Source organism: Patiria miniata, unplaced genomic scaffold (assembly GCF_015706575.1).
Source record: "Patiria miniata isolate m_02_andy unplaced genomic scaffold, ASM1570657v1 HiC_scaffold_10, whole genome shotgun sequence".
NCBI classification, from domain to species: domain Eukaryota; kingdom Metazoa; phylum Echinodermata; class Asteroidea; order Valvatida; family Asterinidae; genus Patiria; species Patiria miniata.
The window spans coordinates 8717503-8741244 of record NW_024037048.1 but is presented as its reverse complement, the minus strand read 5'-3'; the positions used below and the strand labels follow the sequence as shown (position 1 = coordinate 8741244).

General features: G+C 40.8%; 2 protein-coding genes across 3 annotated transcripts in view; one reads left to right on the top strand and one right to left on the bottom strand.

The window, feature by feature from the left end:
- Window positions 1-1004: 1004 nt before the first annotated feature.
- LOC119737006 lies at window positions 1005-5647 on the bottom strand. The gene is made up of 6 exons (XM_038211066.1): window positions 4871-5647; window positions 4150-4325; window positions 3616-3726; window positions 3258-3419; window positions 2219-2417; window positions 1005-1460 (listed from the first exon to the last, which is right to left on the bottom strand). Exons 1-6 carry the CDS (start codon window positions 5547-5549, stop codon window positions 1117-1119), a joined length of 1671 nt encoding a protein of 556 aa, XP_038066994.1. The 5' UTR covers window positions 5550-5647; the 3' UTR covers window positions 1005-1116.
- Window positions 5648-5974: 327 nt separating this feature from the next.
- LOC119736995 (structural maintenance of chromosomes protein 5-like) overlaps window positions 5975-23742 on the top strand; it is a 26492-nt gene continuing 8724 nt past the window's right edge. For both annotated transcript variants that reach the window (XM_038211044.1, XM_038211052.1), the window contains exons 1-18: window positions 5975-6198; window positions 8026-8167; window positions 9980-10195; window positions 10708-10770; window positions 11942-12154; window positions 13590-13751; window positions 14359-14492; window positions 14922-14997; window positions 16402-16519; window positions 17705-17859; window positions 18090-18203; window positions 18803-18897; window positions 19281-19413; window positions 20193-20369; window positions 21001-21170; window positions 21770-21893; window positions 22812-22934; window positions 23545-23661. In XM_038211044.1, the coding sequence (XP_038066972.1) occupies window positions 6020-6198; window positions 8026-8167; window positions 9980-10195; window positions 10708-10770; window positions 11942-12154; window positions 13590-13751; window positions 14359-14492; window positions 14922-14997; window positions 16402-16519; window positions 17705-17859; window positions 18090-18203; window positions 18803-18897; window positions 19281-19413; window positions 20193-20369; window positions 21001-21170; window positions 21770-21893; window positions 22812-22934; window positions 23545-23661 (2511 nt within the window). In that variant the 5' untranslated portion in view covers window positions 5975-6019. The remainder of the gene's footprint in view (window positions 6199-8025; window positions 8168-9979; window positions 10196-10707; window positions 10771-11941; window positions 12155-13589; window positions 13752-14358; window positions 14493-14921; window positions 14998-16401; window positions 16520-17704; window positions 17860-18089; window positions 18204-18802; window positions 18898-19280; window positions 19414-20192; window positions 20370-21000; window positions 21171-21769; window positions 21894-22811; window positions 22935-23544; window positions 23662-23742) is intronic.

The window sequence follows — 23742 nt, the reverse complement described above, 5'->3', positions numbered from 1 at the left end:
CGTTTATGTGCTTAGTCTGTAGGAGAATGTTATACAGGGTGTATAATAATGAGGAACCCAGATGTTATATAATGTAACTTATAAAAAAATGTAATAAACACTTTCAGTTAAGTTAAAAATCATGTGAAAACGCCATTGTGTCCTCTGTCCAATGATACCCTGTGCGCCTGTGGCCAGGATTACTGAGCATTCATTGTTATTCTGTCAAGGGTCAAAACCTGCACTGCATGGGCCAAGTTTTACCTGGCTAAGATTGCTGGCTGGTTTGTTATGCAAAGGTTGAAATGGACTAGACTTCGTGCAGAGCTTTGTGTGGAAAGAGGTGGTGGCCACGTTGAAGGCATTGGGCCATGAGGGGTGAACTTCAACAATGAGAGTGGTTAAATCACTCTGTCAAAATTGAATAAATTGTTTTAAAGAAAAGGATGTCTTCTTTACTTAAACCAAGCTGTTCCACATGCCCAGAATACCAGTTACAATTTTGCACAAACTTCAATGGCCCAGTGCAGGATTTGACCCTTGACAGAATAACAATGAATGCTCAGTCATCCGTGGCCACAGACGCACAATCAAGATATCATTGGAAAGAGGACACATTGGTGTTTCACATGATCTTTAACTTATATGAAAATATTTATTAATTTTTTTTATAATTTTCATTTACATCTGGGTTCCTTTTTTTTTTTAAACAACACCCTGTATTACAGGGACAAAGGGAAACAAATTGCATCATGAGCAAATAATTTCACACAATTTTCTTTATTCAATCTATAAAGATTCATTCAACCATTTTGATTACCATTTATTTATCATAAAAACACCAGACTATATTTCTTTTTGGCAAGGGATGAACAAGACATAAACTGCTGAAAAATTTCAATTACAGGGTGATTAAAAAACCAAATGTAACCCTAAACATTTGCCTTTAAAAAAAGTGATCAGTGGATTTTTATGTTTTGGGTATCAGATTAAAGCTTTTTTTCATGATTTTTTTCAGTATTTGAAAAAAAAAACTCTCAGCTATAATCTGATACCCCAAAAATAAAAATCCATCGATCTTTTTTGAAGGCAAATGTTTTAGGGTTGCATTTTTTTGAGTCACCCTGTAGATCCAACTCAGGTAGGTGTGACGGTTCGGACTCGTTCCAGAATCCGATACCAGGCGATTTTCTTCACTTCCTGCAATGCTCTGAGTATCTCAGCGTCTCGTGAGTTCTGAGTTCTGGCATGGAGATCAGCCAACACCTCCTCCTGAGTCGTTTCTCGTCCGCAGACGATGTAAGAAAAGTGGAAATTGTCTCGATACTTGGTGTTTAACTGCACAAGTAAGGCACTTTCTTCGGGACTGTAAATATCTAGTTTGGTGAGTTGGAATTCACTGGAGGAGTTGTTTGAGAGGGTTTGATGGGCCGAAGAGGCAATTTGAAGATTTGGGTAGCATCGAAAAATGGCTTCTTTACCTGTTGATAACAAAATAAAACATGAGAATGCAGTAATAATTTTAATAATTTATAATAATTTGGGGGCTAATCATTCTTACTTGCAGCTGAGAAGCTGAAGGACGAGGCTACAACATGGTCGAGCAGCTGGCATGTAAAGACGCCTTAGGCAACGCCATACGACCAATGTCTGACCACGGAGCACAGCCAGAGATCGAAAGTATTGATTTAATCGGAGGGAAAATGGAAGTCCCAGAGGAAAACCCTCGTGGCACAGGAGAGAACCAACGCACAACTCTACTCACATATGGTCCAAGCCGGGAATCGAACCCGGGCCACAGTGGTGAGAGGCAAGCGCTTTACGCGCTAGCCACCCATGCCACCTGCTTGTGTTACCCTTAGGTGTTTCATCTGTATGGATTGTTCTCCATAGAAATATACCACATGAGTAGCGAATCTAAGATTTTTGAGGTAGTAGCTTTGGTGTTGAAGTTTTAAGAGTTCTTAAAGGGGGAAGGTGTAGGGGGGTGGGGGGGGGTGTGATGAGGCATAGAAGTCAATGCATAAAAAGACAATAGGCTTGAAGCATTGATTTAAGATTTGCCATATTGAGTGATTATGGTATTTAGGGAACTTCAGGAAATTTCAGATGTTTTTCATTATGTGAAATAAACAAATACATTATGCTGGTCAGTTGGAAAAGGGGCGTGGCAGCGGGGGGGGGGGGGGGGGGCCTAGCCACCTCAACTATACCCCTCACCTAAAACTAGTAAACTAACCTGACTGAGACAGAGAATCCATAAATTCACAGAATGCAGCATGTAGGGCTTTGATATTCGCAAACGGGCGCTTGGACCATGCTGCTGATGCTACAACCGCCCCTCGCTCAACGACATTGCCGAACCGTTGAATGAACGCATCCCATGATAACGTGTTCAATTCCTTCACTGCTTGTTTTCCAGATAAACAAGGCTTTACCTACATAAAGAATAAAAGAGGAACGTTAACTCAATTATGTTTTTCAAGCATTATTGAAGCTTTATAATACAGAAACTGGAATCAGTTTTAATTATGCATAGCATAAAAAGGAAGATTACGATACCTGTATCAAATCTAGAGAAAATGTATCGCTTAATTTTGTCATGTTTACATTTAATCTCCTTTGTACTTTTAATCAAATAAATCAAGCGAACGCATACTAAAACAAGGAAATAAATGTGTGCTTGGCCAGTTTTAAGCACTATATTGAAGACCAGTTCGGAGTCTGGATGCTGATAAATACCCAAGCCGAAATACCTTTTCTTTAAAACAAAATAAAACTTTTCGGTCCGAAAGTCAAAACAAGTCACAAATTATAAATTATCAATGACTTTGTTCAACAATTTTACTTATGTTTTTCGATTCACCCTCTTGCTATAATGTTATGGTATGTCCCTCTTGCAAGTAGTTGTAAACAACTCCTTATATGGAGATTGGCGTGCGCAATACGCGTACTGCATGATGTGGCGCAGAACGCAGCTGTGCCGGTGTAGTGTGAATTTAGGACTATGAAATACTGACTCCCTGGTAGTGTTGCGCATGCCAACATGAGGAAAATTGTGAACGTTCAACCAATAAATCGGTAAAAGGCACCGAATTTCATAGAAGTCCAAATTTCATGTGACACTGGAAAAGTCTTTAAGACCAGCCACCTGGTGTCTCATCAACTGTTTAAGACTGGCTACGTGGCGGGCTATCGACCAATAGGAATCGGTTAACTGTCTGAGGTATTTATGAATGACAATTAAAAACTAGTAGAAAAAAAAACAAATTACAAACCTCTTTAACCGCCTCTCCAAGTGAATGTCCAGTATGGTCAGACAGACACGGCAACTTGATATAGATCCTTTTTTCACCCTTTGCGTCTCCATTCTTGAGCGCGTCACGAAGTTCTTTGGATAATCGAACCTTGTCCTTCCTGGAATTCGAATCAAGTGGAACCTGTGAAAAATGAAACAAATAAATCCTCAGCAACGCAGCATCCAGACTTCCAACAGAACTTCCCTTGATGTCCGATAAAGGGCGCCCTCTATAGTTCTACATGGAACCCATCGGACTTATCATGGTTTGTGTTCCTGAGCAAGGTACTTTTCCTTGATTTTTTAATAAAAAACAACAATATTACCGACACTTTTACCTTAAAGTCGGGATATTTCAAGATTTCCTTCATCCGAATCTGGGCTCGGCATTGGATTTTCTTTGTTCGTTCTTGAGCCAGTGGTCGCCTCTGTCTCGAAACATCCTTTAGCTGCAATAAAAAACAAAATTACTTGCTTAATATTTAATAATAATATAATAAGTATTTATATAGCACACGTATCCAGCAGTATTGGTGTTCAAGGCACTACATCATTATTACCCTGCTCATTGGGCCAATGAAACATTCCAAAGACAATCTCAGCTCCCTGGGGAGGATACAGCTCCATGCTGCCATTTCGGTGCAAAACCAATCACAATAACCATCTCTGCCCTCACAGGTACCCATTTACTCCTGGGTGGGGAGAAGCAATGAGTGACAAAGTGCCTTGCCTAAGGGCACACGCACCACAACCCCAGGCTGGACTCGAACCCACAACCTGCAGTACACCTGCAGACCATGAATTCAATGCTCCAGACCATGAGGCCATAGGCATTTACAAATTTCTCTTTTTGTACATCATATTTCACTTACTTGGCGTTCCATGTATTTTTTCTTGGCTGCTCGGCATCTATCCATCCCATACTGACAATCCATAACTTTCTTGCCGATATTGATAAACGGAATGCCATCATAAGGAATCCCTAAACCAGAAAGATCTGTCGACCTCTCTTCAAAGTAGATCTTGTGGGGTCTGTCGGGCTGATAAACTGTAAAAAAAAAAAAATACGAAAAGAATATCAAATTTGACGAAAACACGGTTATGAGACGAAAAGATGTGCAGTTTTTTTTAAAATGCAGTGACTATTGTTACGGCAGTCGACTGTCTGGTCCCTGACCTAATGCATTCAACATCAGGATCTTTGGCTCTTGGAACCAGACTATCAACCGAATGGTTCTCGGACTTTATTTCGCTACAAAATCAAATCCTCCACAGCTAGCCACGGATTACGAAGAATAAAATGAAATGTAGGATTTAATTAAAAACATAAAAGTGAAGAAAACTATTAAAATAAAAAAAAATTGCGCAAGACAGATTCGAACCCGGAACCTTGGCAAGTCAAACGTAAATTTAACGAATTGAGCAACCGAACTGCGCTCTGGTTGGATGTGTAGTTATAAATGCGATATAGATTAGCAATGGTGTTTTTTCAATGCTGTAACGACAGCAGATGAAAATTGCGGTACGGCTGGCGTAACCATAGCCACTACGAATACATTTTTGCTTGTCGGAAATGTGATATTCGCTATTTACCAGTATTTCCAAATCCTGCAGTGCTTTTATAAGCACTATACTTGGTTCCAGTTTGTTTTTCAAAATTACGAAGAGCGTCATTTGCGTCATGGAGTGTCTCAACATAGAAAACGGCTGGAACTTCTTCTAATGCACTGTTTTCCATCACCCCTGTCTGAGAATGACCTCCCATCGTTTGAGTTTCTGGAGAAGACACGATATCAGGAGTTTGTTGCCGACAATCTTGTTGATCTTCCTGTAAACTTTCACCCAAAGAGTGTGGTGCAGGGCCTTCGATCACAAACACCTGTGAGATGTTCGAGGTACCAGAGGCATCGTCTTGGTTGCCATGGCAACTGTTACTATGGAGATCCCTCGCCTCCTGTAAACCAGGAGGAGGAATTTGACTAAAGTGTCCCTGATTCAACTCTACAGTGCAAGGGGCCTGGAAGAATGTTTTGGAGTTGCAACCGATGATGTCTTGGAGCGCATGCATTGCAGGAGCTGTGTAATCTCCAACAAGTTGAATGACGTCCGGCTTTTGGTTGTCTTGAACTTGAAGTTGGAGAATTTCAGCTTGAGCTGCCGACGATTCCTTCAAATATTCAGCTGTTGATGAGTGTGATTTCATCTCGATCAACTCATGCGCAATGTGTGCTGCAACTTGCTGCATGTTGTTGTCAGATGTTGACGACATCATCTCAAATTAATCTTTACAAACAAGTCATTATCTTTAATTAATTAATGTCTTTGAAGTTGGAATTCTGAACCAGCATGAGCAGACACTAAAACATTACACTGTACGCAAGCACCATGCATGCACGTCATGCACATTACATGCACGTTGGAAAAATATTTACTGGGTCATAGGTTACAGATTCGTCCAATTTTTTAATAGGGTAAGCAGTCCCATCACTTTATTTCAAACTCACAAATATGGTCGTTAAAAATATCTTTTTTAATCATCACAAACGTTTTGTATCAAGTATAAATTTCTTTTAATATGGTTTTCATTGATTATTAAGCAAATAAAGTTTTGAAAAAATTCGTATATTTTTACAATTAACCCCTACAAAATAGTGTATCAGCTATGCATGACATCACCATGTCATAAAATAAACGTACGTGTACTTGCCGCGAAAATCGTGTGCGGAAAAAGCAGACGAAAACATGGCGTCCAAAGTCAAGAAGCGGGGCCCGAATTTGCAGCAGATTTCTGGACAAAATGCTGATCACCACAACAATACAACAATGGTGAACGGTATCTCCAGTAAAACGTCGAAGTCACAGTCGTCAATGAAGGGTTTCGTCGAGGGAGCTATCGTGCGCATTTTGATGGAAAACTTTGTGTAGGACCTAAATCAATGCTTTTCCAAAGATTTGCTCTTACTGAGTCTTAGAATTTAAAGTTTGAGACTTTGACAGAGTTTGACCATGGTTTGACAGTTCGGGTGGTCTTTACAATATCCGCATAGCACAGTTGAAAAAAAAAACGGGGGGGGGGGGTTATTTACTGTACTTCATATTCAGGATACTTTTTAGCTGAAAAATGCAGTACAGAACCACTTTCTCACCACCTTTCATAAAGATAGTGGATATTTTGCCGGAGGTAATGACGGCAAACTAACGATTACTAAAGGTTTGCCGGAGGCAATCCATATCAGCAGAGGGCACTGTACTCTTTAAAATAGGGCTGAATTATAAGATGTATTAAATTCCCTCTAAAAGTTGTGTAGCACGTTTGGTGTTATGGTTAAGCTAAAGCTCTATTAGCGGGATGACTCGCGTTCGAGTCCGACCGCAGTACATTTTTAAGTTTTTTTTTCTCATCCCCAAATAAATAAGAATATTCTTCTTTTATTATTTTAACATGTCTCAAACATTTTTTGCAGAGTATTACATTTTCTTTTTCAGATTTGTGGCTCTGGAGGTTTTTTTTTAAAAGGGAAATAAAGTCCGAAATTATAAAATGGTCTGAATCCCATCTTGTGAAAACGAAGTTACAACGATAATGTTGGCAATGGCATTAAGCTAGCTTGAGTAACTCCAGCTGACATGCTCATATTCATTCACATGACATGCTCATATTCATTCACATGTAGCTACATGTGAATGAATATGAGCATGTCAGCTGGAGTTACTCAAGCTAGCATTACGCCAGACAAAAATTTGTCACCGGAAAATGTCTAAGTAAAAAAAAAACAGTAACTGCGCATGTTCAGTGCATATCCGGCAAGCTAACGTTTACTAAAGATTTGCCGTCTCCGGCTAAGTATCCACTGCCTGTTAACTACTCGTTCAACGAGCGATCTTCGGTAGGTCATAAAATACTTTTGACAGAAAGAATGCAGTCCCCAGACGCCACTTCAGCGCTTGTGTACAAACTCTATGGAGAGTGAAGAAAATTTTCAAAGTATTTCCTAATTATATTGGAAATGTTTCTCAGTCCCAGATTCATGTCTTTTCAACAGTTGTGCAATGACTGACCTTCATTGAGATAATGTATGATGAAAAAAAAAAGTGGCGTCAGGATGCATTATTCTTTCAGATGTGTCATGTTTAAAGGGAAAATACAACATTTGCAAACATCAAAAAATAAAACTACAAAATCATTTTGAAATACCTTGCTGGACTGTTAGTGAATGACAGTGTAAAGCATCCTGTAAAATCATGGCACCTGGTATACTGTCATTTTCAAGAAAAGTGGTATTTTTGTATCAATTTCCAACGCTGATCGGCCGATCAGCGTTGGAAACAACTGGCTTTTTTTTCACATACTGGCCCCAACTGACCATCGCACTTGTTTGCAATCGATTACAAACCTATGAACGGGTACGAGCCAGCTAGACTGGTTCCCTGACCTTACAATTCCCCAATGTATGTAAACTGCTCTGTTTCTTCTTATATGGAGTCAGGGAACCAGACTACAGGAAAATGATCGTTTTTCTTGGTTTTTATAGCATTTTCGAACCCAAAACCTAAAAAAAGTCAGTGTAACTATATTTGCTATATATTTCCAACCCCCCAATTCCATCCATTTCTGAAAATTACAGCAAAAGCAAATGATGTATATTCCCTTTAATAACAGCCAACAAAACAGAGCCATCAGGGTAGCCTAAAAATATATGATTTTAATGTTATTTGCGTTGACCCATGATTTTCTTGATTATTTGCAGGACCTATGACAAATGCGAAGTCCGTCCGGGGCCTCATCTCAATGTCATCATGGGCCCCAATGGTACGGGGAAATCCACCATCGTATGTGCCATGTGCTTGGGGCTGGCTGGAAGTACCAGTTTGCTTGGTCGAGCAAAAGAGGTCAGTTGAACAACAAGTGCGAGCGCTCAATAAGCTCTGGCCATCTTGCATGAAAGTCTTGCATGAAATCTTTAAAAAGAAAAGCGACGCCCAAAAATGCGATGGCACAAATGTAACACCGTACTCTAGATTTATACATGTATCTAGATTTATAGCGATTTGTGATAAATATCACGTTATTATAACATTTCTGCTCATATTTTCTTTCATTTACAAACTTTCATAATCATCTTTCCGAATTTTTGCAAACAATTTTGTTAAGTATTGAATTGATTTTGTTATATTATATGGAAACTCGGGGGGCTTATTTGGTAAATTTTTCGGGAGACAGACTGACTGACCACCAAGTGACATGTAGAAGCTCTTGCCAGAGCTTAAAGGGAAAATACAACATTTGCAAACATCAAAAAATAAAACTACCAAATCATTTTGAAAAACCTTGCTGGACTGTTGGTGAATGACAGTGTAAAGCATCCTGTAAAATCATGGCACCTGGTATACTGTCATTTTCAAGAAAAGTGGTATTTTTGCATCAATTCCCAACGCTGGTCGGCCGATCAGCGTTGGAAAAAACTGGCTTTTTTCAAATACTGGCCCCAATTGACCATCGGACTTGTTTGCAATCGATTACACACCTATGAACGGGTACAAGCCAGCTAGACTGGTTCCCTGACCTTACAATTCCCCAATGTACATAAACTGCTGTTTCTTCTTATATGGAGTCAGGGAACCAGACTACAGGAAAATGATTGTTTTTCTTGGTTTTTATAGCATTTTTGAACCCAAAACCTCAAAAAAGTCTGTGTAACTATATTTGCTATATATTTCCAACCCCCAATTCCATCCATTTCTGAAAAATACAGCAAAAGCAAATGATGTATATTCCCTTTAAAAATATGAAATTTATAAAATATATAGTCTAATAAATCGACTTCCATTCCCAAAAAATGCAGAAAATCAGTCTTTGACTTGATTAAAAGGTCCGTGAAAATTCAAAATGTGAAGCGGGGTTTATTAAATCAAAGTGATTTTGAAAAATGAAATCTAGTTTGATGGTAAGTTATTCAATTTATACGTCTGGCCCGGCCCCCCCCCCCCCCCCCCATTTTTTTTAATGTTTATATTGTATGTCCCTGTGCTTCAAACGTAACCTTGAATTTGAGTCAAAATTGCAGAATATGATGTTTTCGTTCTCACATAGTCACACGTACATTAAAGGGAATGTACAACATTTGCTTTTGCTGCAATTTTCAGAAATAAATGGATTTGGAGGATTAGTATGTTATAGCAAATATTGTTACACTGACTTGTTTCAAGTTTTGGGCTCGTAGATGCTGGAAAAACCAAGAAAACCAATCATATTCTTGTAGTCTGGTTCCCTGACCCCACTTAAGATGAAATTTATAGACTTTGGGGAATTGCAAGGTCAGAGAATTAGTCTAGCAGTCTTGTTGTCTCCACAGGTGTGTAATCAATTGCAAAGAAAATGCAGACGAACTAAATATAAAAATATAGTAGCACTTTTTGAAAAAAGCCAGTTTTCTCCAACGCTGGTCGGCCGACCAGCGTTGGAAAAATACAGTTTTTCGTGAAAATGTCAGCACACCAGGAGCCACGATTTTACAGGATGCTTTAGACTGTCATTCCTAACAATCCAGTGAGATATTTCGTGATAATTTGATCATGCCGTTTCTTGATGTTTGCAAATGTTGTATCTTCCCTTTAAAGTGGAGCTCCAATACTGATCAGTATTGTTTTAAATGAAAAAATATGAAAAAAGATCTATAATAAAATCTTCAACAATTGAATCAGGTTGGAGAGTTTGTCAAGCATGGTAGCAACGAGGCAACGATCGTGCTGGAGTTATTCAAACAGCCAGACAACGTCGTCATAAGACGAGTGATCACCAAGCAAGGCAACAGAACAGCGTGGTACCTAAACGACAGTCGTTGTCACAAGAGCGACGTCATAGACAAAGTCAAGAGTCTGAACATTCAGATTAATAATCTCTGCCAGTTTCTGCCGCAGGTGAGTTCTTGAAATGGTCCAAAAAACAGGGATCCGATTAACCTTAACCTTCCCAAATCCTCCAAAATCCTCTTTGCAAAATGGAGGATTCTGTAGGATTGAGGCTATATGGCAAATTGTGTGGCTGATTTTGGAGGATGCACTGTGTCGAGGTCTTAGGCCGGACCTTGTGATGTTTACTATGTTTTTGCTCAGCCGTGCATAAATTTAGGCCTATATTATACTTGAAATCCTCTGCACTGCTCCAGGATGTCACTGGCTCTGCCTCGACATATTAACAGTGATTGCTGGAGGATTTTGCAGGATTGAGGCAGTGGTCACCCCTCCAAGGACCACATTCAAGAAATAATGGAGGATTTTGGAAGATTGAGGCTGTATGCAATTTTTACATGGAGGCAGTTGGAGGAATTTGCAGGATTGAGGTTGCATCCCGACAAAAATGTCTAGGAAGTTAGGGTTAAGAAATAAGTTTACAAATGGAAATATTCATTTTGTACCTTTTCTCTTACCAGGACAAAGTGGTGGAGTTTGCAAACATGTCCAATATAGAACTGTTGGAGAACACTGAAAAAGCGGTCAGTATTGCTCTTATTTCTATTCATTGCAATGAAAATGTGACATATTCCAACAGCTGTCAAGTTTAAAGGCAATGTACAACATTTGCAAACATCAAAAATAAAACGACCAAATTATTATGAAATACCTTACTGGACTGTTAGCGAACAACAGTCTAAAGCATCCTGTAAAATCATGGCACCTGGTGTGCTGACATGTTCAAGAAGAGTGGAATTTTGTATCAATTTCCAACGATGGTCGGCTGACCACTGTTGGAAAAAACTGACTTTTTTTCAGATACTCCCCCGATTTACCAAATTTTTATTAGTCCACATTTTGTTTGCAATCGGTTAGACATTTGTGCACGGGTGCAAGCCAGCTAGTCTGGTTCCCTGACCTGACAATTCCCCGACGTCTATAAATTACTCCGTTTCAGCTGAAGTGGGATCAGGGAACCAGAATATGATTTTTTGTTCCTGGTTGTTCCAGCATCTACGAACACAAAACTTTAAACAGGTCAAAGTAACAATATTTGCTAAAAATACTAACCCCAAATCCATCCATTTCTGAAAAAAACAGCAAAAGCAAATGTTATATATATTACCTTAAACGCAGCCAGTTAAAGAGGTTGTGGAATGCTCGAAGACATTTCCGTCATTTTTTGGGTATATGTAGCCTAAGGTATGATGAAATAAAATTGACTATTGTTTCTGTCATAAAATGAGTACAAAAGGTATTTTTGAGAGCTGTTTTTTTCAAGTCCTGTCATGCCTGTTTCGACCCGAACGTGCAATTTGTGTAAAAGTCGTCGTTGCGGGCTGCAAACAAAACACAGTAAATCGTGACGTAATAAACAGGACTCCCGATGCAGAGTAGCATAAACGAGTCCTGTTTATTACGTCACGATTTACTGTGTTTTGTTTGCTGCCCGCAACGATGACTTATTCACAAATTGCACGTTCGGGTCGAAACAGGACCTGAAAAATAGCTCTCAAAAGTACCCTTTGTACTCATTTCATGACAGAAACAATAGTCGTTTTTATTTCATCACACCTTAGGCTACATATACCCAAAAAATGACGGAAATGTCTTCAAGCATTCCACAACCTCTTTAAAGTTTAAGACGCACAGTTCTGGTCACAATTGTGAACATTCGTTCTCATCTTTATAAACTTTAAATTCTTCTATCAGGTTGGTTCTCCTGAGTTGTACGTCAATCACTGCCGACTTAAAAACTTCCGTAGTGACCAGAAAGAAATGCTCTTGAAACACAAGGAGACGTCAGATCACTTGGAGAAGTTAACGGTCAAGAACAGTCGTCTGGAGGCCGACGTGAAGCGTTACCAAGAAAGGCAACATCACTTAGAAGTCATTGAGACGCTGGAAAAGAAAAAGGCTTGGGTGGTAAGTCAGATTTATCTTTAAAGATCTGTGAGTGACTTCAAGGATTTTTATTGTATCCCCTTTAAAGGGAATGTACATCATTGGCTTTTGCTGTAATTTTCAAAAATGAACTATTTTAGGGGTTAGTATAATAGATCAAATATTGTTACACTAACATGTTTGAAGTTTTGTGTTTGAAAATGCTGGAAAAACCAAGAAAAACAAAAATGTTCAAGCAGTCTGGTTCCCCGACTCCACTAATGATGAAATAGATCAATATTTATAGATGCCGGAAAATTGTAAGGTAAGGGAACCAGTCTAGCCTGCCTGCACCCGTTCATGAACATGTAACCAATAGCAAACAAAATTTGGACTAAAAAATTGTAAATTTGGATCAGTAGTTGAAAAATAGTTAGGTTTTTCCAACGGTGGTCGGCCGACCACCGTTGGAAATGTATACAAAAATACTATTTTCTTGAAAATGACTTCACACCAAGTGCCATAATTTTACAGGATGCTTTATACTGTCATTTACCAACATCCTAGTAAAGTACTTCTTAAAACTTGGCAGTTTTATTTTTCGATGTTTGCGAATGTTGTATATTCCCTTTAACCGAAATTCTTCAAAATGCAGCACAGTGCAACAGATGCTGCATTGGGCCATGAAAGGTACAGTCCATCATTTGCAGCTATCCAAAAAGTAACTGATGTTATTATTGTTTAAAAGCATACTTGGTTTTAAGACAGCAATGACACTTAACTCCCTGTGAATTTATTCTTTCTGGCATGCTGTCATTTTGAAGAAATCAATGAAAGAATGATGTGTCTAAAGATGCATTGTTGGAAATTTCCGTAAATAGTTTGTTTTTTTATTCAGCGAGGCGCGTGCAAGTGTTGACACGACGCGCGCGCGGTTGCCGTAATTCGTTGGTTCAGTGCGTGACATCACGTGGCTGTAATCGGCTCAGTGAGAACGTGTCTCCTACGCTGAATTCAGGCCCAATTCAAAACATGACTAGCAACCTTGATTTGAAATCAAGATCCTAGAATATTTTCTCGGAATATACAGCATTCACAGAGCTGAAACTTCATCAGGTTATAGTGGTTCAGAGCACCCTTCTTTAGAATTTGAGCACAGCTGTGACGACAACTTGCCTGCTTTGTCTGTTGACCCAGTTTGAGTAGTCACAGTGCTTGCGTGACGTGATCTGACTGCTGGTGACTAGCCTAGGTTGTTAAAAAAAAAGGCGAAAGTGAATTTTGACTGTCTGTGACTGTTTAAATAGCAGGAGGGTTGATGGCCAATTCTGAGACAATAAGAGCTAATCTCATTGAACAATGCCACAGAAAATTTGACATGATATATCTTGTTGCATTAGGCAGTCGTCTCACTTTAACAAGTGCTGTATGTTGTAGAGTTCAGCAGATGTATGGACTTTTTCCTTTTCATTTCCAGGAATATGATATCAAGCGTAAGCTGTACGTGGAGTTAAAGAAACGACAAGATGCTTTAAAGAAAGAGCTACGAGAGGCCCACGCCAGCAACGCTCCAATCCAACAAAAACTGGACACACTCACAGCAAGGTTATCAGAGGTCGACTCAATCATCAAGGAAAAGGTTACTGGAATAATCATCCTTAAGCTGTTCATGTGTCCTTATGCAAGGGACTTTACCTCAATTCATCCATATTAGTTGTGTCCTTATGCAAGGGACTTTACCTCAATTCATCCATATTAGCTGTGTCCTTATGCAAGGGACTTTACCTCAATTCATCCTTATTAGCTGTGTCCTTATGCAAGGGACTTTACCTCAATTCATCCTTATTAGCTGTGTCCTTATGCAAGGGACTTTACCTCAATTCATCCTTATTAGCTGTGTCCTTATGCAAGGGACTTTACCTCAATTCATCCTTATTAGCTGTGTCCTTATGCAAGGGACTTTACCTCAATTCATCCTTATTAGCTGTGTCCTTATGCAAGGTACTTTACCTTAATTCATCCTGATATGGCTGTGTCCTTATGCAAGGGACTTTACCTCAACTCATCCTTTTATGGATGTGTCCTTATGCAAAGGACTTTACCTCAATTTTCTAATTGATCCTTACATTTAAATCAACTTATAGACCTGTATTTGTTACCCATTCTCATGCCTGATTTGTAAGGCTTCTTTTTTTGTAAAAAAAATCACCAAATTCAAGATTTTGAATCGATTGTTTGTCTTTCAGACAAACGAGTCTCGGCAGTTCGCCAATGCTGCCAACAAGAAACACGAGAAGATTGACGAGTTCTCCAACGAGTTGACCGAGATACAAGACGAGCTGAAATCCAAGCAACAAGAAGAAGAGAAGAGAGAGGCAAAGTAAGTCAGATCAGCATTACCTGTAGCCTTGGGCAAGGCGCTTGTCATTATCCGTCCGTACAGTATTCAATGGCATATCCTCGCCGAGCTGACTGCTGATTGCTATGCAGTGCATGTAAAAATACAGCGCGGACAGTGACCTCAATCGTCAATTTTTGGGGTGGTGCTCATTTTGCTAATAGCCTAAGCTGACCTTAAAAGACGTTTTCTTATTGGTCGATCAAGGCGTGAGAAAGGTCATTGTACCATTGACTATTGTGACTTTAAAACTAACATGTTGCAATTTTCTTGTATCTTTCTGGTATTTAAGACTTACACTACAGCATGGATATGATTTTCATTTTACATCTTTTGTAGTGCACATAATTTATTACAATTTCCCAATTTGCATCCAGTGAAATTTGTTTTAATTAACCATTAACCGTGCAGGATACGAGCTCATCAAACTTTGGTTGAAGGCTGGCAGAGAGAGCTGGAGCAAATTCCTGCTGCCGATGAAATTAAGGTAATTATCCGTTTATCCTGAGTCCATCACAAGTCCATCACAAGTCCATCACAAGTCCATCACAAGTCCATCACAAGTCCATCACAAGTCCACCACAAGTCCATCACAAGTCCATCTCAAGTCATCACAAGTCCATCTCAAGTCATCACAAGTCCATCACAAGCACATCACAAGTCCACCACAAGTCCATCAAAAGTCCATCACAAATCCATCACAAGTCATTACAAGTCCACCACAAGTCCATCACAAGTCCATCTCAAGTCATCACAAGTCCATCACAAGTCCATCACAAGTCCATCACAAGTCCACCACAAGTCCAGCACAAGTCCAGCACAAGTCCAGCACATGTCATCCAAGTTGTGAGGCCTGTTCTAGATGCCGAGCTACTGCCATGCTGAACTCAATTAATTTGAATTTTTGAATTAGGCACGGCATTTAGAACCATTTGGCTCGGCGAATTGAGTTCGGCACGGCACCATCGTCATTCGCTTTGGCAGTGGCATGGCACTGTTCTAAACGTCGTGCCATTGCCGTGCCGAACTCAATTCAATTCGAAGTTGGGGAAAACATTTTAGGAATGCCCATGTTCACAATACCTATTGTACATATCATTTGTAATTTGTGCGTCTTGTTCGTTTGAAACAACAAAAGTGTTCAAAATCTAATGAAGGATACTGAACAACTAACCTGATGAAGTTTCAGCTCAGCTTCAGCCGTTATTCCGAGAAAAACAGCATTCTAGGATCTCAATTTCAAATCAAAAGTTGCTGAATCATGTTTTGAATTGTTTTGAATTGCAGCTATACGCGATGACGCACACTGATCTGACTAATTATAGCAACCGCGCGTGTGTGTGCGTCGTGCCAATGCTTGCACGCGCTTCGCCGAATAACAAAACGAACTACTAATTTAAATTTTCCTACGGTGCGTCTTGCGTCTTAAGACGCAACGCACCGTTGGAAAGGCCTTCTTTCGTTGATTACTTCAAAATGACAGCTTGCCAGAAAGAATAATTTTACAGGGAGTTGAGTCCCCTTACTATCTTTCAACTAAGTATGTTTTTCAACAATAATTACGGCAGTTACTTCTCAGATGGCTGCAAATGATGGACTATAGCTTTAACCTGGCCCATTACTCCAGATGCATTAAGGTTTGACTATTACGTTCGGTGTTAAGAGTAACTGCAGTTCTGTCGTCAAGCTACTGCTACACTCGTTCCAGTTAAGTTCGCTGCGGAAGAAGCATGACATCTAGAACGGGCCTGAGTTACTCAAAAAAACTGACAAAAACATTCCTTTGTTATTGTTCATTCCTTGTTACTTGTGACTGGAGTTGTCACGGGCTGGACTACAGGGTTTCAATAACCGAACGTGCATTGAAAAACATTATCTGTTGTAATTGCAGCCCCAGCTTGACCAGAATGCTGCCGCACTACGAGCTGTGGTCCGGGAAGTCAGCGGTATCGATACGGAGTATAATGGCATCAAGACGGAACGGGAATCCTTCCAGCGAGAAAGGAGAGGTAAGCATTAAAAACTCTCACATTTTTGTCGTTTTTTTGATGCTATGGACTCAGAAGTCGTATTACTTCCCCCGCGCTTACTCTTGCAAGCATTACTGTGTTCGATTGAACTCTCAAATAACTTGTCGGGCTTACTCAAGCCTGGCCTTAGTAACCAACTCGCCGAGCCAGTCACTTGGGTAAGTAACCCACAATACAATGCGACAACATGGCGGCTAAGTCTAACGCTGTTCAGAGTGTTCATATTCATAAAGGCGAGTCTGTTGTGTTTTCCCATGTTGCCTGGTTTTCATTTTGAAAATTCCCCACAAATGACATTCAAAACCTTTCTTTTTTCATTGTCTGAGAAGTTACTAAGTGATTTGTAAAGTTGGTTACTGGTACCCGATCCTGGAACCGGTTCCTGACATCAGCGGTCGGTTACTCAGGAACCCGGTTCCGATGCACAGCCCTAACCCTAACCCACCTCACTCCTCCAAAATCCTCCTGGTGGTTTTGGAGGATTCTAGAGGATTGAGGATGAATGGTGATTGAATCAAATGAGGATTTTGGAGGATTGAGGATGAATGGTGATTGAAGCACATGAGGATTTTGGAGGATTGAGGATGAATGGTGATTGAAGCACAAGAGGATTTTGGAGGATTGAGGATGAATGGTGATTGAAGCACATGAAGATTTTGGAGGATTGAGGATGAATGGTGATTGAAGCACAAGAGGATTTTGGAGGATTGAGGATGAATGGTGATTGAAGCACATGAGGATTTTGGAGGATTGAGGATGAATGGTGATTGAAGCAAATGAAGATTTTGGAGGATTGAGGATGAATGCATTTTGTGGCAGGACTGTCTGATGATTTTGAAGGATTTGGCGTTGGTTATCCTTCATTTAAACACGAGTGCAAAGTTTTGGGATGAGGAGGATTTTGGAGGATTGAGGATGAATGCAAATTTGAGGCAGGACTGTCTGACAATTTTGAAAAATTTAGGCGGAGTTGCAAAATTTTGTAGGATTTTGTAGGATTTTGGAGGATTGAGGATGGTTGTAAGCAACAAGGGCCTAGGGGGTTAGGGCTAATGCATTGTAAACCAAGATACCTATATTGACATTAATGCCATGTTCTCACCGCTTAGCGATACCGGAGTACAATTTGAAACATTGCTACTTCAATCGTTTTCTATGTCTTAGATTTGGAGACACGTCTAAGACGTCTGAACGACCAAAAAGACATGCGCTTGCGAGAACTGCAGAAATATTACCGCGATACCTACAACGCTGTCGAGTGGCTACGTTCAAACCAAGATATGTTCAAACACAAAATACATGAACCAGTAGCATTAGTGGTAAGTGACAAGTTTTTTTCCTTCAAATTTTAATAACCTGAAAAGAGTTTCTTGGTTTTTCATTATTCAACAATCTACCCTGCTTGAACCATCAGAATAAATTGTTACGGAATGTTTCTAATGGTTAATCATCTGTAAGTGTTGTGTATTACTTTACAGACGTAAAGTGAGAATTATTGTATTTTAATTTAAGAAGATAAAGTTTTCATTCAAACGTTGCAATGTTTCAGATCAACGTTCGGAACAAGGAGCACGCCAAGTACATCGAGCAAGCCATTCCCACCAATGACATGCTGGCGTTTGTCTGTGAGGACGCTGAGGATATGGAACTGTTCGTCAGCTTGGTAAGTCACAACGAAAGAGGATTGTATAAGACTTGTGATGAACATGTGACTATCATGTGATTGACCTGTGATTGACATGTGATTCACATGTAATGGACTTGTGATGGACTTGTGATGGACTAGTGATGGATTTGTGATGGATTTGTGATGGACTTGTGATGGACTTGTGATGGACTTGTGATGGACCTGTGATGGACTTGTGATGGACTTGTGATGGACTAGTGATGGATTTGTGATGGATTTGTGATGGACTTGTGTTGGACTTGTGATGGACTTGTGATGGACTTGTGATGGACTTGTGATGGACTTGTGAAGACTTGTGATGGACTTGTGATGGACTTGTGATTGACATGTAATGGACTTGTGATTGACATGTGATTGACATGTGGTTGACGTGTGATTGACATGTGATTGACATGTGATTGACTTGTGATGGACTTGTGATGGACTTGTGATGACATGTGATTGACTTGTGATGGACTTGTGATGGACTTGTGATGGACATATGATGGACATGTGATTGACATGTGATTGACATGTGATTGACATGTGATTAACAACAAGTCCGACAGTTATTTTGTTTGTTTTTCTTGTTTCAGGTGCGAGAGAAGCAGAATTTAAGAATCAATGCAGTCAAGAGCCCCAACGTGCCACTAGCCAGCTTCCAACCTAATCGACCCATCGCAGATATCAAGTAAGTGTCCAAATCATATTATGAAAACCATAACTTTTTACAATTATTGATTATCTTTTTGCATGTCGAAATTCATTGATTCTGTAATTCCCCAAAAACTTACGCAGCATTTCACGTTTTGTCATTTACCTCATCTAGTAAATATGTACTGAAGTATCGTTTGTTATAAACGGTTTTATTTGTAAAATGTAAATTGAAAAACGTTCCGAAGCTGTGTTCATTATTACAATTATGGTGTTTGGAAATAAATCAAATCAACAAGACAAGGGAATATTGTCTATTACCTGTATTTGTTCCTCGTAAAACTCAATAAATCCTTATTTTATCCTGTTATCACAGCTTGCTATCCTTAGTTCATTTTGCTCCGTTGTTTTTCTTCATAGACGTTGGGGATTCAACCATTACTTGAAAGACTTGATCGACGCTCCCGAAGCAGTCATGGTGTACCTGTGTAAGATGCACAGACTGTACAACGTCCCCCTAGGTAGCAGAGTGACTCAAGATAGCATCGATAAAGTGAGTAGCTCGTTTTGTGAAGTTGAACCTTGAACCTGCAACCTCCGGTTTGCCGTTCCGGTGCTCTACCAACTGAGCTATCCAGCCCTATGTTGGCAGTTCCCCAAGTTGTCAATGTCTATGTTAACCCTAACTCCTTAGGCTGTTTTGCTAGGATGTAGCCTCAATCCTGCAAAATCCTCCAATTGGCTCCATGGGAAAATAGCATATAGCCTCAATCCTGCAAATTCCTCCATTATTTCTTGAATATGGTCCGTGGTGGGGTGACCACTGCCTGAATCCTGCAAAATCCTGCAGCAGTGACTGTCAATATGTTGAGGCTTGGCCAGTGACATCCTGGAGCAGTACGGAGGATTTCAAGCATAATCCAGGCCTATATTTATGCATGGCTGAGCAAAAACAACACAAGGTCCGGCCCAAGACCTCGACAAAGTGCATCCTACGAAATCAGTAACACACTTTTGCCATGTAACCTCAATCCTCCAAATTCCTCCACTTTCGCAAAGATGATTTTGAAGGATTCAGGGCGGTTAGGGTTAAAGTTGAACAAGGAAATTGACTGGAGTGGGGTTCGAACCTGTGACCTCCAGTTTGCCGTTCCGGTGCTCTACCAACTGAGCTATCCAGCCCTATGTTGGCGGTTCCCCAATTTGTCAATGTCTTTGTTTAAGTGAGCACATCGTTTGAATTGTGGAGTCCGATTTGATTGGCTTGAAAATAATCACATGATGACACCCTGCATTCTGATTGGTGGAATGTTTTGATTGATTTCAAAACAGGTTGTGAAGGAATCCGGTGTGACGAGGTTTTACACCCCCGACTATCAATACAGCGTCAAGCGATCACGCTACGGTAATCATAAACAGTCCACAGATAGCAGCTTTGTTCCCGACGCAAGATTGCTCAACATTTCCGTCGACATGAGTGCCAAGCGAGAGTTTGAACAGAACATACAGGTAAAGTTGAAAAGACCATAAGAAAAATCTTAGAAAATTATAAAATTCATTGTTCAAATTCTCTGTGTTAGTGTATGCAACAATTTTCATGCAGCTAAGCTTTTCAAAGTGTTGAAAATATTAAACATTAAGTTTTTAAAATTGATAAAATCAGGTTTAAAATTTATTGAAAAAAAAAAAAAATGCTGGACAGCAGGGCCACTTCATAAAATTTACTAGACCGGAAACATTTTACAAGACTAACACAATAACAACGAAAGGGAAGTTTCAAAAGATACCACCGCATGATCGCCAAACATGATGGTAAGTGCTTCACACATATCCGAAGAGACTCCAAAGTCTGAAGCACGCTTGGTACGAGGCTGGATATATGAGTGTGGTGCCCGAGGGTGATGGCTTCAACCCGCCTGGCTTGAGGACGAGTGAAAAATCATTCCGTGCCTCGTTCCGTTCTTGTCAAAATAATCCCATGGGGAACGAAGAGACTCGAAAGTTTGGAGCACGCTTGGGACTACGTATGATAATAGGACTGCGGTCGTGTAATGTTCATGTACTGGGCATGTCCACGTACAAGTACTTCTGTCGTGCCGAAGAAATTCAGATATCGTTTTTGTTTTATTATTTCTTGAAGGAAATCGAGCACCAGCTTGGAATAGGACAGCAGAGATACAAGGAGCTACAGCAACGCAGACAGGTCTTGATGACACAAGACAATGAACTCAAGGAGCAAAAGAAGGAGTTGATACGCAAACGAGATCGACATAAGACCATCATGCAGAACATCGCTGCTAAGAAAGAGGCGTAAGATCTTGAAGACATTGCTTTATATGTATAAGATGCAACCTCAATCCTCCAAAATCATCTGTTATTTCTTGAATGTGGTCCTTGGAGGGGTGACCACTGCCTCAATCCTGCAAAATCCTCCAGCAATCACTGTCAATATGTTGAGGCAGAGCCAGTGACATCCTGGAGCAGTGCGGAGGATTTCAAGTACAATGTAGGCCTAAATGTATGCATGGCTGATCATGAACAACACAAGGTCCGGCCCAAGACCTCGACACAGTGCATCCACCAAAATCAGCTACACAATTTGCCATATAGCCTCAATCCTGCAAAATCCTGCATTTTGCAAACAGGATTTTGGAGGATTTGGGAAGGTTAGGGTTCAATTTTGCCAGCTCAGTTTCGAGTGGCAAGACATCTGCACTAGTAAGCAAGAGGTCGTGGGTTCGAGTCCCACTCGAGTACGCTTGTGAATCTTTTTCTTGCAAGCTCTCAGAGAGCACTGAATATTCACCACACACAAAATTATGTTGCTGAAAAGCGAAACCCAATATTTTTACAATTTTTCATAAATATATTTTTTTATAATTTATAATTTGTTCCTTATTTGTTGACAGGATTCGCAAGTGTGAGGCGTCGGCCATAGATCTGGAGGCAGAAACGGCCAAGACGCAGAAGAAGATCAAAACGATCAACGAGAAGAAGATCAAACTCGTCAAGGAATTCAGTCAGCTCATCAAGGTATGTATGAGGAAAAATTGTACTTATAAACCATGCCATGTACCCCAAACCCACCAGCCATGTACCCAAATCCACCGGCCATGTACCCAAATCCATCGGCCAGCACCCCAAATCCACTGGCCATGCACCCCAAATACACTGGCCATGTACCCGAAATCCAGTGGCCATATACCCAAAATCCACTGGCCGTGTACCCCAAATCCACCGGTCATGTACCCCAAATTCACTGACCATGAACCACAAATCCACCGGCCATGTACCCCAAATACACTGGCCATGTACCCGAAATGCAGTGGCCATTTACTCAAAATCCACTGGCCATGTACCCACATGCACTGGCCGTGTTCCCCTTAATCCACTGGCTATGTACCCCAAATCCACCGGCCATGTACCCCAAATTCACTGACCATGAACCACAAATCCACCGGCCATGTACCCCAAACTCACTGACCATGAACCACAAATCCACTGGCCATGTACACCAAATGCACTGGCAATGTACTCCAAATCCACCGGCCATGCACCTCTAATGCACTGGACATGTACCCAACATGCACTAGCTGTGTACCCCACATCCACTGGCCAAGCACCCCAAATTCACTGGCCATGTGCCCGAAATCCAGTGGCCATTTACCCCAAATCCACTTGCCATGTACCCCAAATCCACTGGCCATGTACCCCAAATCCACCGGCCATGTTCCCCAAATTCACTGACCATGAACCACAAATCCACCGGCCATGTACCCCAAATCCACTGGCCATGTACCCCAAATCCACTGGCCATGTACCCCAAATCCACTGGCCATGTACCCCCAATCCACTGGCCATGTACCCCCAAATCCACTGGCCATGCAGATGATTTAACCCTGTATTGGTATGATGCAAGTTCAATGAATTCGTCTTGATGTTTATATCTAGGACTGTATTGCGAGGACTAAAGAGAAAGTTGAGCTGGGCATGGGATACGCCATCGTCTTCAGTCAGAAGAACTACATTGAGGCAACACAGAGAGAAGCTAACGCCAATCTAATACGCTTAGAGGTACGTACAAGCCAAGATATATCATCTATACCCAAGGACCAGTACCTCAGCTCCCCCACCGTAGTCAGCCTAGGGTCCTTCGATACCCTTGACAATCTACTCCCAGCTAATGCCGGTACCCATTTATGCTCCTGGGTGGAAAGAGGCAAGTTGGGGTAAAGTGGCTTGCCCAAGGACACAACATATAGCCAGCAGTCTGAATATTTCTATTCCCCATGGATGGGATGCCAGTCCATCGCAGGTTACTCCCAGCTAACGCTGGTACCCATTTATACTCCTGGGTGGAGAGAGGCAAGTGGGGTAAAGTGGCTTGCCCAAAGACACAACATATGGCCAGCAGACTAAAAATTTCTATTCCCCCTGGATGGGATGCCAGTCCATCACAGGTTACTCCCAGCTAATGCCGGTACCCATTTATGCTCCTGGGTGGAGAGAGGCAAGTGGGGTAAGGTAGCTTGCCTGAGGACACAACATATGACCAGCAGCTGGATTTGAACCCCTGACCCTCTGATCATGAGTCACAAACCCTGACCATTTGACCACATTGCCCCCTTGGTCTCACACTTCCGCATTGAATTTTTTCATAATTTTTGATTTTTCACTTTTATAGAATGAGAAGGTTGAACTGCTGAATCGAGTGAGAAACACGAAGGATATCGCCAGGCAGCTGATCAAACGAGCCCAGGACTTGACTGGATCAGAGGAGCCGTCTAAAGAACTCAGAGAGGTGAGAAGAATCAAATGAATTATTGAGAAGTGTTGAAATCAAGTCCATGACAAGTCCTTGTAAATCAATCACAAGTCATCT

Bases quoted from the DNA above. Each gene is read 5' to 3' on its own strand.
- LOC119737006 (XM_038211066.1), bottom strand. From the start codon at position 5,549: ATGATGTCGTCAACATCTGACAACAACATGCAGCAAGTTGCAGCACAC. The intron at 4,326-4,870 runs GTAAATAGCGAA...TTTTTTTTACAG, and splicing joins TGCAGGATTTGGAAATACTG to TTTATCAGCCCGACAGACCC. The intron at 1,461-2,218 runs GTTAGTTTACTA...TGTTATCAACAG, and splicing joins GGATTCTCTGTCTCAGTCAG to GTAAAGAAGCCATTTTTCGA.